At 36.3% G+C, this 15,124-nt stretch overlaps 1 protein-coding gene across 1 annotated transcript in view; it reads right to left on the bottom strand.

The window, feature by feature from the left end:
* CLHC1 (clathrin heavy chain linker domain containing 1) overlaps positions 1–15,124 on the bottom strand; it is a 50,560-nt gene that overhangs the window by 15,261 nt on the left and 20,175 nt on the right. The window contains exons 5-9 of the mRNA XM_027865068.1: positions 13,188–13,389; positions 12,972–13,087; positions 12,468–12,552; positions 6,972–7,078; positions 3,103–3,277 (exon numbers count right to left, since the gene is read on the bottom strand). Coding sequence (XP_027720869.1) covers positions 3,103–3,277; positions 6,972–7,078; positions 12,468–12,552; positions 12,972–13,087; positions 13,188–13,389 — 685 coding nt within the window. The remainder of the gene's footprint in view (positions 1–3,102; positions 3,278–6,971; positions 7,079–12,467; positions 12,553–12,971; positions 13,088–13,187; positions 13,390–15,124) is intronic.

The raw sequence follows: 15,124 nt of genomic DNA, 5'->3' as shown, positions 1-15,124 counted from the left end.
AATACTATAATGCAATTAACATCATTGCATTATAGCTAGAATTTTGGACCTGGAGTGAGGAAGACCTGAATGCAAATCCTGCTTCAGATACTTATTAGTTATTTAACCCTGGGCAGACCATTTAACCTCCGTTTGCCTCAATTTTCTCATCTGTAAAATGGGAATAATGGTAGTACCCACCCTTCAAGGTTATTGTTAAAATCAAATGAAATAATAATTGTAAAGTACTTTGCAAACTCTAAAAAGCTACATAAATGCAAACTATTATTATTGTGAATTGTTATGAAAGCATAAAGATAGCTGGGAAGATATATCTGAAACAATATGAGGCCAAGAAAACAGAACCATAAGGACAATGTACGGCATATTGATCCACTGCACTACCTAGCTGCCCCTTCCTGCACACAAGCCTATTTTTCATTTTGCCAGGATAAATAAAACTTACTTCACATTTTATACTCTTGTTAGATTCAGTATCTGAAGGGAAGTTGAAAGCTGATTTAGGGAGAAAAAAATGAGTCAGATTTTTATGTTCCTAGAGGAAACCCTGTCAGAAGTCTGAGCCAAAGTGTTTATTCTGAGACATTCCCCTGAGGTGAATCTGATCCATCATCTCAGCGATTGGAGTCTGGGTTACCCATGTGTTTCACATATATGTTAAAGTGATTTATTATTAATTTAATTTTAAACATCAGTAAAAGCAATTAAACATTCCTTATAACTATTTACATTTGAATACATACAATTTCACATAAAAATATTAAAGGTCTGAAGCCTCCTTGATCCTGGGACTTCTCAGGGAGCCCTGTATCAGCCCTGGACCCAAACTGTCCATTTTTGGCCCGTGTCCTCACTCCAGGATTTCCAGGGGACCTCTTGATCCAAGCTATCTGCCTGTAGCCTCCTTGATTCTGAGTCTTTCCAGGGTACCCCGTGCTACCCCTGGATCCAGGACGCTGGCATCTGTCTTTGTCCTAGGGCTTTACCTAGTACCCTGAATTATATCCACCTCAAACTGATAGTTACTGTCTCCCATCAATATTCTTTCAGTCTGCAACTTCACTTGCTCCTGCCTGCCTCATAGGAACTCAACAAAACCATCTGCTACAAGGTACACTGAGGGAGAACCCTGAACAGCCTAACCACTTTCCTCTCTCAATGGATTCCTCTGTAGTCACTCATAATCTGCTTAAACTCATTCTTCAATAGTTAGCACACTCCTTCCCTGTCCTATACTCCCCCATCTCAGTAATTTTGAACCCTGGGCTATCACTGTATAAACCCTGTTGTGCATCCTCCTCTGCCTGCTCTCTTATTCCTGTGCCCTTCAACCCTACCAACACTCTACTCTGCTCTAATCAACCCACCCCTTCCACTCTGCTTTCTGGAATGCCTGCTTCAGTTAACAAACTTGCTCTCACCTTTAAACTTCTCCTTTATCCTGCCTTCTTCTCGCACTCAGAGCCTTGGCTCATTCCTAATGACATGGCCAGCTTCACTATTCCTTCTAGTACCAATGGCACCTTCACTTACACCCTCCCTCTTCAATTCACTATTTGTGACGAGAGAGTCAAAATACTCCTTGCTCCTCCCTGGTGACTCCCAGACTCTCCCTCTATTACCATCTCTCCTTCTTTGAGTTCATAGTTATCACCCAAACAATATTCTGGCAGCTGTTACATACCGATACTCCAGTATACTCTACTTCTTTCCTCAATGAGTTCAATGCCTCACTCACAGTCACAACCTTTCTTATGTCCTCAACCCATGCTCTCACAGTAGGGTACTAACATAGATTGATGCTTTCTCAAACACCCCAACTTTCCAGTTCCTCAGTTGTCTCGTTATCCATGACCTACTTCTTCACCCACTTCAGCTACACATAGATTGTTATACCCTTGATTTTGCCATCACCCACAAGCATTCAATTTCCATATTCATGAATTCTGAATTTCCTTTATCATTTCATCTTTATTCTACTTTATAACCCCTGCCTAACCCTATTCTTTGTCCTCATCATGACATCAATCCCTCTATCCTTCAATTCTTTCCCAGTTCATCACCCCTTGCACTGGTTTCACCATCTTGACTCCTTGGTAAATAAATTCAGCTCTGTACTCTCCTCTATTCTATTTTTTTTAATGTAGATAATTTTATTATAAAACTAAACTGGTATAAAGGATGTGTAGCACAAAATTTACAAATAATAATGAAATACATTATACTCTACTGTAAATTTCATATAGCCGACTGATTTTCACAGAATGCTTTTGTTGGTTTTTGCTCCACTCTTGCATGCATTAGCCAACCTATAGCTGTAATGTAACCAGAATTTGATGAATGAAGTTCCATCCCAATCTGTTAATCCTTTCCCCCCAAAAAAATCAGTCAATAAATCCAATGTGATTTACTGTTAAACTATTTATCATCCTTGTATAAATTATATTCACAAAACTGAAACTTCTCTCAACTTCACTACTGACTGCATTAAAACTATCTTTTTAGCTTCTTGTGTAGTTGCAGGGATTAGAACATTGTCTAATTCTATATCTACAAAATTCCAAGAGTTGTTAAAATCAATTTCCTATTTTCAAATTTCACTTAAATATTTTTTCACCAGCTATTCATGCTGAATTAAGTTTTTCATAAGGCCAAGTTCTAATAAATGAAAAATAATTAAAAATGCTTTCATCATTTCTGTTCAGTAACAAATCAAATGGGCAAAGACTCCATTCCCCTCTTCTTAAGACTTAAAATGGAAAAGAGTTATAAAATAGCTACAAAAGACATATTGCTATAAAGAGCTATAAATTCATTATTTAGTGATCAAAATTCTGGGTTCAAATGAATTCTCTTAAAAATGTGAAAATAAGGGGCAGTTAGGTGGCACAGTGGATAGAGCACTGGCCCTGAAGTCAGGAGGACCTGAGTTCAAATCCAGCCTCAGATCAAACACTTAACACTTACTAGCTGTGTAACCCTGGGCAAGTCACTTAATCCCAATTGCCTAAAAAAAAAAAGTGAAAATAAAAATTTTAAGGAGAATAGTATATATTCTTTAAAAACCAATGCAAAAAATAAGTTTAGTCCTGTTTCACTTACCTCTGCTGGGTGACCCAATGTATAACCAGATCCAACCGTTTTTCAGATAATCCACATTTAATTCCTTTCAGAGTCAAATGAGCATTAACAGGTTTTTTAGCAGCATGACTTGTACTGAAAAGAGCCTCAAAGAATAACAGCAAAGGAAGAGTTTTCCCTTTAATTTTACCAACATCTAGAGTAGGGGAAAAAAAAAAAAACTATTGAGCTAAATGTTTTAGCCAATATTATTTACTTATTTCATTTCATACTTTAGTTGGTGTTCTTTTAAAATTTGTGATGATGAAAAATGCTATCTACCTCAAGAAAGAGAACTAATAAACCCTAAATGCAAACTGAAACATTATTTTTCACTTTCTTTACTTTTCTTGCTTCTTTTTTTTGAACATGGTTAACATAGGAATATGTTTTGCATGACTCCACCTGTATAATGGGTATCATATTGCTTGCGTTCTCAATGGGTAGGGTGGGGACTGGGAAGAGGAAAAGAATTTAGAACTCAAAATTTTTTAAAATGAATGTTATAAATAAATTAATAGATAAATGAAAGAAAAAAATAAAATTTGTGAAGAAATTTTATAGCTTAAGCATAATTAAATACTCCAATTTTCAAGAAAGGTCTAGCATTTATTCTCCAATTTATACCATAACTGATGTGAGCTGACATTTGAAATTAGTAGTTATTTTGAAAATATGCTATCCCATTCCATATCCTTATCAAACTTATTGAACTATTCAATTCCACCAATATATATTAAACAACCAATAAATGCAAGGCACTAAGTTAGATGCTGGAGATGTGAAGACAAAAACAAAAAGCAGTTCCTTTTCTCAAGGAGTTACATTCCTCTGAGGAGATACAAAATGTGCAGTGATAAGTAAATATGAGATAAATTAAGAATGGCAAGAACCCAAATGATTGGGGTAACAGGAAAGGGTCCCCATTGGAGGTAGCACCTGAGCTGGGCCTTGAAGAAAGTCAGGAATTCTGAGGTGGATTCAAGCATGAAGGACTGTCCATGAAAAGGTATGGAGTCAGAAGAGTAAATGCAGAGTTCACAAAACTACAAGCAGATCAGTTTGGCTGGAAAAGACAGTACACAAGGGAGAGAATGAAAGCAATGAGATCATTTGAAACCATGGGAACTGATGAGATCATCAAGTGAGATAGTATAGAAAGAGGAGAAGAGGACGTAGGACACAACCTTGGAGGACACCCATAGTCATCAGGTATGACCTGGAGGACAATCTAGCATGGTGAACTGAAAAGAACCAACTGGACAGATAAGAAGAGAACCAGGGGAGAATACTTTCATGAAAACCTAGAGAGGAGAGAGTATCCGGGAGAAGACAGTGATGAAATGTGTGAAAGGCTGCAGAAAAGTTAAGAAAGATGAGGATTAAGAAAAGGCCATCATATTTAACAATTAAGAGATCACTGGACAAACAGTTCTCAAAAAACATTGCAAAGTATTAACCACCATATGAAATAATACTCCAAATCATAGTAAGAGAAACAAAAATAAAAACAACCCTGAGGTTTCGCCTTATGCCTAGCAAAGTGACATAGATGACAAGATGGCAAGTCAATGTTGCAGGATTGTGGAAAGAAGGCAGCCTGGTGCACAGCTGGTAAAACTGTAAATCAGTACAACCATTTTGAAAAGCAATTTGGAATTATGCAAATAATGAGACTAAAATGTCTATATTCTTTGACTCTGAGATCCTATTACTAGTCTTATGTCTCCAAGGAGGTGATTGATAAGAAAGTGCCTATTAAAAATATACCAGAATATTCATAGCAAAAGTTTTTCGTTGATAGCAAAGAATTGAAAACTCATTGACAGATGAATAATGAATGTAATAGAATATTACTGTGCTGTAAGAAATGGTAAATGTGATAAATGTAGAGAATCACGGAAAGATTTACATTCATTGATGAAGAGTGAAGAAAGCGGAGCCAGGAAAACAGTGTACAAAATGACTTCAACAATGTAAATGAAAAAAAAAACAACCACCACAAAACAATCAAAAGTGAATGCTACAAAATAAAAAAAAATGGCCCCAAAGAAATAAAAAGACTCCCCTGACCACCCAACTCCTTTGTGGAGGGTGGGGAGGAGGGGAGAGGGCAGAGAGGTGGGGGAAATATTGCACATATTTTCATAGTTTTTCAATATATTGCTATTTTTAAATTTTTCCTCTTTTTCCTTTTTTTTCCTTAAAAATATTATTTGTTATATGGGATGCCTCTCTGGAAGGAAGAAGGGAGAAACAAATTCTGATGGTGAACAAAAAAAAAGAAACCAATAAAAATCCTTTTTTTAAAAAAGAGATCAGTGGTAACTCTAGATATACTAAATGGCTAATAAGAGTCATGTAACATTATAGTCTTACAAAATTCAAAATTGCAAGTAACCCAAAAGACAATATAAAGGCATTGAGAGAGATAGTGTGTCCCAGTGGATAAAGGGCAGACCCCAGAACAGAACAACCTGGGTTCAAGTCTGAACTCTGACCTACCCTGGCTTGGGGCCCGTTGAAGTCATTTAACCACTCAGGAGATACTTCAAGAAACTCTCTAAGACTCAAGTTGATAATCTGCATTAGTAGAGAAAACCTACTTGACAAGATTTCTCTCTACACCAATGAAATTACAGGTCTGAACCAATTTTCAAATGCCGAAACATGGGTATAAACAGGCTAATTTCCAAAATTAGTTCATTTCAAATTTCAAAGATTTCAATGATTGTGATGGAATACTACTATGCCATAAGAAATGACAAGCAAGATAATTTCAGAAAAACCTGAAAAGACTTACATGAACTGATACAAAGTGAAGTGAATAGAACCAAAAGTAGAACTAGTGTACCCAGTAATAGCAATAATGTATGATGATTAGCTGTTAATGACTTAGCTAATCGAAGCAACACAATGATCCAAGACAATTCTGAAGTACTAATGATGAAAAATGCTACATTTCTCTAGAGAAAGAACTGACAGAGTCTGAATGCAAATTGAAACATACTTTTTTTAACTTCATTTTTCTTGGGCTTTTTTGAGAGGTCAGTGTTTTCTTTCATAATGTGACTAATATGGAAAATTTTGCATAACTGCACATGTATAACCTATATCAAATTGCTTGTCTTCTCAATGAGGGGGGAAGAAAGAAAGGGAGGGTAAGAATTTGGAGCTCAAAATTTTAAAAAAGAATGTAAAAATTGTTTTTACATGTAATTGGAAAAAATATTAAAAAAGAGTGACTATGTTGATTATATTCATATGTCCCCAAAATTTTACCTTTGAGATTTATGTCAAATTAAAACTAGGCTTTATATAGGTTTTCTAAGACAAAATACACTTAACCAAAAATCAAAATTGCTTAAAACTTCTTTTTTTTAATTGAACTTTACCCACCTTAGTATCTCTAAAATTTAAAGTTTAACATTATAAAGGACCTTAGAAATTATCCAGCCCAATCCTCCCATTTTACCAGTGAAGGAACTTAGACACAAAAAGGCTAAGTGACTTGTTCACAACCTTGCTGTTTCTTGGATAAAAGAAAAAGAATTTATAATAATGTTTATACATATATGATATTCCCAGGAGAGGCAGCAAGGTATAGTGAATACAGAGCCAAGACTCAGTTGATTCTACCTTGGTTTAAGTCCTTTCTCTAACAGCTACATGCTGTGTGACCCTGGGCAAGTCACTTGACTTCTCAGTACCCCAGGCATCTCTCTAATATTACAAACTGCTAATTTGTACTGGTCAAGGGAGTATCTTCATTGAGAGTTCCCTCTACCAGTGAAATCACATGTCCACACCACCCTTCACCAAAAAAAAAAAAATCATATAGAAATCTTTACCCTCAAATTTCCTCATTGTCCCTATGTTTCGAAGAATTCCTCTAGGACTGTTCACTGCAAAAACAGCTGCAGACTCATATTCACCATTTACTAGCAATTCGTTGAACCTATCATCATTACATTTTGTAATGTCCACCCCCCCAAATAAAAAGAAACTGGTTAAATGGTCTGACACACATTAAGCATAAAGAAGAAAACAATATAAAATAAACAAAAGCCATTCTAGTATTATCACAATCACATCCAAGCACTATAATATTATGTTTCTAATCCTAACAAATAGCATAGCGGATAGAATATTGGACCTGGAGACATGAAGACCTGAGTTTGAATCCTATATCATATACCTATTGGCTGTATGGCTCTGAACAAGTCAGTTCATCGCTGTTGGACTCAGTTTTCTCATTTGAAAATAAGGACAATAATAACATCTACTTCACAAGATTGTTGTAGGGATCAAAGATAATGTGAAATAACACATATAAAGCACTTTGAAAAACTTAAAGTGTTATATAAATGCTAGTTATTATTATTGTAATATTATTATTAATCTGTTGCCGAGCATTTTATTTATTTAAGGAATTTTAAGATGACAATCTCTAGTGATAAATGAATTTACAAGATACTTTGTCATTTTTTTTTAATAACTAGCAGTGACTTTTGGAAAACAAAATGAAAAAGATTATATCACCCTTCCTACTCAATAAACTCCAGTGGCTCCCTATTATGTCCAGGATCAAATATAAAATCCTGTTTGGCTTTTAAAGCTTTTCAGTACCTGACCCCTTCCTACCTTTCCAGTTTTCTTACATCTTACTCCCTTCCACATTTTCTAGGGCCAGTCACTGACTGACATCTTAGCTATTCATTGTACACAACATTCTGTTCCCCAGCACCCAGCATTTTCACTAGTGGTAAGCTATACCTGGGACTCTCCATCTTCATTTTTCTCTGGTTTCTTTCAAATCTCAGCCAAAAAGCCCCACTTTCCAAAAAAAAACCTTTCCCAGACCTCTTTAATCTTAGAACCTTCCCTCTGAGACTATGGCCAATTTATCTAATATATATCTTGCTTGTACATGGTTGTTTGCATGTTGTCTCTCCCATTACAACGTGAGCTCCTTGAGAGCAGGTACCATTTTTGCCTTTCTCTGTATCCCCAGCACTTAGCACAGTGCCCGGCATATAACAGGCAATTAATAAATACTAGTTGATAGACTTACTGATAGATGGAAGTTAATTCAAAACAGTATCTTTAGGGGATGAGATATTTACTATTTTTGGACCAAACCTGTGATTTTACTGGCAGAGAATTCCCATAGGAAATTTCGTCTACCAATACCCATCAGTACTTGTTCTACAACTTACGGTCTTAGAGAATTGCCTAGGGCATTGAGGGGTTAAATGACATGGCCAGGGTCACACAGATGGTATTATCTTGTCAGAGACAGACTTGAATCCTGGTCTTTCTGAGTATGAGGCGAGCACTCTATCCATTTCACCATTTATATTCTAAGAGAAAAATTTTTCCTGCCCAGAGGACCAGCTTTGGGAAGAATACTAAGTGAGTGCAAAATCTAGTAAGAGATAAAAGATCCTAGTACTTACGATTCCAGGCAATAAATACTCAATGGAAAGTTTAAGTAATATGATAATTCAGATGAGATACTAATGAATAGTTAAATATCTGTTCTCTCTTTTCAGAGCAAAAAGAGCTCTATATTTTTACATAGTTACCTAAACGGAATACACAGCTCTCAATAAAAGTAAAAGAATCTGGCAGGATCTAAATACTGTTGAAAAGGGATGAATATGAGAAATGATAAAATGGATAGTTTTGGAGGAAAAACAGTGAAGATAGCAGAACTCTGAGAACAATTTACACATGATGACACTGCAGAGAAAAACATCTTTGAAAGTCTTTAGAACTCTGATTAATGCAATGATAAACCACAAGTTCAGAGGACTGAAGATGAATTATGTGGAAAGGGACTTAAAATCCAGAATGAGACATGCATTTTTGGACATGGTCAATGAATAAATTTGCTTTGCTGTACTATTTGCATTTGTTGTGAGGGTTTTTTTTTTTTAATTGTTCAATGGAAGGTGAAGGACAAGAGCAGTGGGAGGGAAAAATAAAGACAAAATTCTAATTTTAGATGTAATCTTAAGGATGAACCATATGTAGAAGAGATGATGACAGGGAAGTCCAATGACAAAAGATATCCCAATAAGATAGACAAGGTGATAGGTTAAAAAAAATAAGAAGAGAAGGGAAAGATCTAATAACAGCTGACAGGACTTAGGAAGACAATATGATATAATGAAGCATGCAAACATAAAGCCTCATGTACAGTAATGCAATTAAAAAGTAAAAGTAACTTCTAATCCTTATATTCAATATTCTTGGGTGCTCAACAGTAGGAACTATGAATAAGGCTAAGGAAGCACTAATACAGTGCAGCACTAATGACTAATAACCAGTCAATACATATTTGTTAAGTGTCTGCTGTGTGCCAAACACTGTGTTCAGTGTCGGGGACACAAAGAAGGGAAAAAAAAACAATTCCTGCCTTCAAGGAGCTCATAATCTAATGGAAGAGAAGCATGAAAATAACTCCGGTCAAAAAAAAACTATACATACAAGATAAATTGGAAGTAATCCACAGAGGGAAGACCTAGGAATTAAGAAAGACTGGGAAAGGTTTCTTGTAGAAGTTACGATTTTAGCTTGGACTTGAAGGGAAGCCAGGAGGCAGAGATGAGGAGAGCAATCATTCCAGACATAGTGGGCAGTCAGTGAAAATGCTAGGAGCTGAGAGCAATTAGGAAGAGTATATAGGGGGGCCGTAAGGTGTAAGAAGACTGGAAAGGTTAAGGTGGGGGTGATGATAGGTTATAAAATGCTCTGAATACTAAACAGAAGACTTCATATTTGTTCCTGAAAATGATAGGGAGCCACTAGAGCTTACTGAGTAGGGGGCAGGGGTGTGAACAGATAAAGGTCTATATCAGGGTGTCAGCAGCATGAGGGGTGAGGAGGAGGCAAATGCAAGAGATGTTGCAAAGGTGAACTCAACAGACTTTGGCAACTGATTAGATATAGGAGTTAGAAAGAGTGAGAATAACACCTAGGTTGCCAGCCTGAGGGACTGGGAGAATGGTGCTAACCTTGACAGTAAAAGGGAAATTTTGAGGATGGAAAAGGTTTATGTGTTCAGTTTTGGACAGGTTAAGTGTAAGATGTCTACACGATATTCAGCTCCAGATGTCTGATGGACAGTTGGAGATGAGACATTGAGTAGAGGTCAGCAGAAGGGTTAGGGCTGTACACTTAGATCTAAGAATTATCAATATAGATAACTGATATCCACAAAAGTAAATGAGATCATCAAGTAAAATAGTACAGGGGAAGAAGAAAAAGGCCCCAGGACACAGCCCTGTGCAATAACCAGAATTAGCAGGCATGACCTGAATGAAGATCCAGCAAAGGAAACTGAGAAGGAACAGTTAAGATAGGAGGAGAACCAGGAGAGAATTCCTTATGATCTAAAGAGAGTACCAAGAAGAGAGTGACTGACAGTGTCAAAGGCTGAAAAGAGGTCAAGAATGCTGAGGGTTGAGAATAGGCCACTGGATTTGGCAACTAAGAGATTACTGGCATATTTAAAGAGAGAGCAATTTCGGGTAAATGATGAGATTGGAAGCTGGACTGTATAGAGTCAGGAAAAGGAGAAGAGAAAAGAAGTGGAGACACCTATTTTAGATGCCCTTCTCAAGGAGCTTAGCCATAAAAGGCAGGAGAGAAATGGGGTGATAGGGAAAAAAAGGATCAAGTGAGGGTTTTCTGAGGATGGAAGAGATATCAGCATGTTCATAGTCAGTAAAGAAGCAGTCCATAGACAGGGAGAGACTAAGATAATTGAGACAGTGGTGATGACAGAGGGGGCAATCTGCTGAAAGAGATGGGATCGAATGTAATCAAAGGTACATGTAGAGGGGTTTGCCTTGGCCAGAATGGCCACCTCTTCATGTGAGACAGGAAAAAAAGGAGATAATGGCATAAGGAATCTGAGTGGTACATGATGAGGAGAAAAGAGAGAGTTCTTGGCAAATGACCTTGACTTTTTCAGCAAAATAGAAGGCAAGGTTCTCAGCTGAGAGGGTTGGTGAAGAGAGACCCATAGAAGGTCTGAGGAGGGATGAAAAGGGTTAGAAGAGATGCTGTGGTGAATAAAATAAATGAATTAATTAGTAGGGTCTAAAAGTATTGCCTAGTAGCACTGAAGGCTCAGTTGCGGTTATGTAGCATAAATTTGGAGTAAACCCAGTCAGAACAGTTGTGTGACCTCTTCTACCTTTGTTGATAGTGGAAATGATCAAAGGCTGAGGCTAAGTAGGGCACAACTGATGATACAATAAGGAGGTTGGTGACTCAAAAGGACAGTGTAAAGCTAAAAACTTGGTTTACCTGGGTGTCAAGATAGGGAAAGAAGGAAAGGGTAACTTAGTGAAGAGGTGACAGCCTTAGAGAGAACTGAGGGGGTCAAAGGAATGGAGGTCTCAGTGTGAACGAAGAACAAGGTTTGGTATTGGATGGCAGAGGTAAATATGGAAAGCTAATACATTGCGATCAGATAAGAGATTCGCAGAGTTCATAAACATAGAAGGGGAACATTTGCAAGTGATGGCAAGATCAAGACATGATCATCTTTGTGTGTGGCTTAAGTGGGAAGGAAATGAGTAGGTTGAGGAACTTGGGGTTATGGAGTTTGATATGTATATACAAATATATATGTTGGAATCCCCTAGTATGAGGGTAGGTAATTATAATAATAATGACGATGATGATAATAACAGCTGGTAACACAAAACAAGTCTTTTCTCTCATATCCCAAATTGGGCATCCAAGGCAAGATAAGAGATAAGAGAGTAACACATTTTAACTCAAGTAATACAACATCATTTTTTTTCCTCCTGCTTTTGCATTCAGTAAGTTAACAGCTAAAAACAGCTAAATGATATTTATCCTTAACATCATCTTACAGTATGAGGTTTACATATTTTAATTAGCTAATTAGCCCACATTTGTTCATTATTTTTATAGAGTTTACTAGTCAATGATCTCTTTAAACCTCTTATTCAGCAAGAACATTAATTAGGCTTTAGGAAGAAATGTGTCTTCTTAAGTATTAAGGCCTGAGCACGATGAGAAAAGCAGCAGTATTAACCAGGACAGTAGGATTCTGGATGGCTTGGGGCTTGGAGAATGGGCTGAAAAATATAAAAAATAAAACCAAGCAAAACCCACTTGCACTAACATTATATCAATCCTGAAAAATCTAAGATCTTGGTCTGGCAATTTCTTTGCACTGATTTATTTTTAAAAATAAATATTCTATAAAACATTAATTTGCTAGCTAGAAAAAAAGCTTAAAGTTTCAAAACTGAATAATAGCCCATTAATTGGCTGCACATGAGTTGTTTTCTATTTGCCTTTCGATGTAGTCGAGTAACACTTCAGCTTCCTTTGCCTTGCTCGGGTCTTCTTCAAGTAACTCCTCAACAAGTGCTTGATCATCTGAAATGGTGCAAACATGCACAGATGTTTAAAGATGTATTTAACCCTGGAAACCTGTCATCTCCTATGTATAGCCCAATAAGGACATATTTAACTCAAGGATTTCATACTGCAATTGCGGCATATCATCACTGGCCCCATGGATTCCCTACCATCTCCCTCTTTATTGATCTAATACAATTCCAGTCATCTTCTCCTCAGGTCACTTCCTCCATAACTATTATTTACTAATTACTTGAAAGGTGTTAAAGCAACAGGCTCACTTGTCACAGACATTAGTGGCAAAGCTAAACTCAACTCTGTGGCCTTGGAGCATATTTTAGGCCCATTCCTAAGCTTTCGACAATTAAAAATGACCAAGTCATTGCCTTGGAGTTGTGTCTTCCATGATTTATGTTATTTTTTAAAACATTAGTTACCTTGTAAAAGTCTCTGAGTTTCACTAATTTGGGTTATGAAGTCTTGAAAAGAAATGCTCATGTCAGATTGTATCCAAGTAGAAAATGCACTTAAAACCATTTCTGTTTTTCTATGACTATAAAAATACAAATAATCAATGTACTAGGTCTCAAACCATGTGATATTAAATATAGCAATAATACACATTTTAAACTTTTTACAGAATAAATTAATACCGAAATCGTAAATCGTTGTTGATTGCTTCAGCTATATCTCTCCTCTGTAATACCTGGATCTTTTCTTCATCTAAGTCAGCCTTTCTCATGTGTGGGATGTATTTTACCATCATATGATGTTTAATTTCTTCATATTTTTCTTCAAGACGCTTAAGATATTCATTAAGAGAATCTAGATTGAGAGATTCTGCTAGGGTCATGCCTATTGAAAAGGCAAACAAAATTACACAAGCTATTTACAGAATCTCTCTCATGTCAAACAGAAAGTCTAAAGATATATTAAACTGTTCAATTTTTTAAAACATAGAAAAGATGACATAACCCCAATAACAATAAGGCAAAGAAAAAAGACTATAGAGCATATCACTAATTAATTTAAAAGTTAATATATCAACAAGTCAAAACCAGAAATACATCTGAAAAATAATCCATTATGATCAAAGATATCAGAAATCAAAAAGTGATTAAACTTTATGACAACAAGTTTTAAAAACAATCTGTGTGCCACAACTGGGGAATAATTCAACAAACTGTAACGTGAATGCAGTGAAATTACACTATAAGTATTACACTATAAGAAATGACAAATGTAAGTAACAGAAAAACATAAGAAATACAGAAGCAATGCAAAGAAAAGAAAAAAACAATAACAACAATAGTTGACATTTATATAATGTTTTACAGTTTGCAAATCACTTTATACAAGGTGTCTCAAAAATTTCTGTACAGTTTTAAGCTTGTACCTCAAAACAGCAAAGACTTTTGGACACGATTTTATTTGATGCTCCCAACCACCGTATGAGGTAGGTACTCCTGGCATTATTAATCATATTTTATAGATGAGGAAACTAATGCTCAAAGAGGATAAGTGTCTTGCCCAAAGTCACACTTGTCAGAAATGAGATTCAATTCCGGTCTTGTTTGCAGTCTCTGCTCTTTTGACTATACCACACTGCCTTCCTGACTATGATTATGTAAATAATAACACCACAATCTTGACAAAAATCCAGAAAGGTAAGAAAAGATATTGATAAGGGGGAATAGCAACAAACAGGACAATTCCACTAACGTTTAAGTATTTATTTGTAAATGTTTTAAATAAACTACAAATTATATAAGTTTATGCTTCCATGTCCATTTTTTTGTTCTTGTATTTATTTTGAATGTTAGTTTTTGTTGATAGTGAAGTTTATAATTTAAAAACTTGTAAATAAAAATGTGACATAGGGAGCTTACTGAGCATAAACAGAAAATGCTACAACTTCTGATTATGGTCTGCCATTATACTATACCATCAATAGAAACGAAGATATTTATCAATAAAGCAGGGAGTCAGGAGATGTCCATTTTGATGGGAACAAACAGCAGTGATCTCTGGGAGAGAGCATGAGGGAATCAGCCCCCCCCTCAGTGTTATGAGAGGGACAAAAAGCTAAGGGGAGAGAACGATGTGATAAACTTGTCCAAGGAAAGGAAGGGAAGGGAAGGGAAGGGAGGAGAGGAGGATCACCTTTAATGTGACAAAGAGATCAATTCTTTGCTGAATGAGGCAGTTTCTAGGCTCCTTTGGCTTCTTTATTAAAACATATTATTTACATTGGTTAAACTTCTTAAGAAATTGTTTTAATCTGGGTCAGTCATTTCTCCCCTCCATTTCCCGTTTTTCAACATTAAACTTACACCTTATACTCTGCCATGTGCTCTATGATTCAATAATACTGGTCTCCTTGTTGTTCCTCAAACAAGATACTCCATCTCCTGACGCTGGAAATTTTCACTGGCTATCCCTCCATTCCTGAAATGTCCCCCCTCATCGTCTTTGCCTCCTAGCTTCCCTGGCTTCCTTCAAGTCCTAGCTAAAATCCCACCTTCTACAAGAAGTCTTTTCTAATCTCTCTTAATTCTAGTGCCTTCCTTGAGTATTTCCAATTTATCCT

Source organism: Vombatus ursinus, unplaced genomic scaffold, assembly GCF_900497805.2.
Source record: "Vombatus ursinus unplaced genomic scaffold, bare-nosed wombat genome assembly UNPS02014778.1, whole genome shotgun sequence".
NCBI lineage: Eukaryota > Metazoa > Chordata > Mammalia > Diprotodontia > Vombatidae > Vombatus > Vombatus ursinus.
This window is presented reverse-complemented; position numbering and strand designations above follow the sequence as displayed.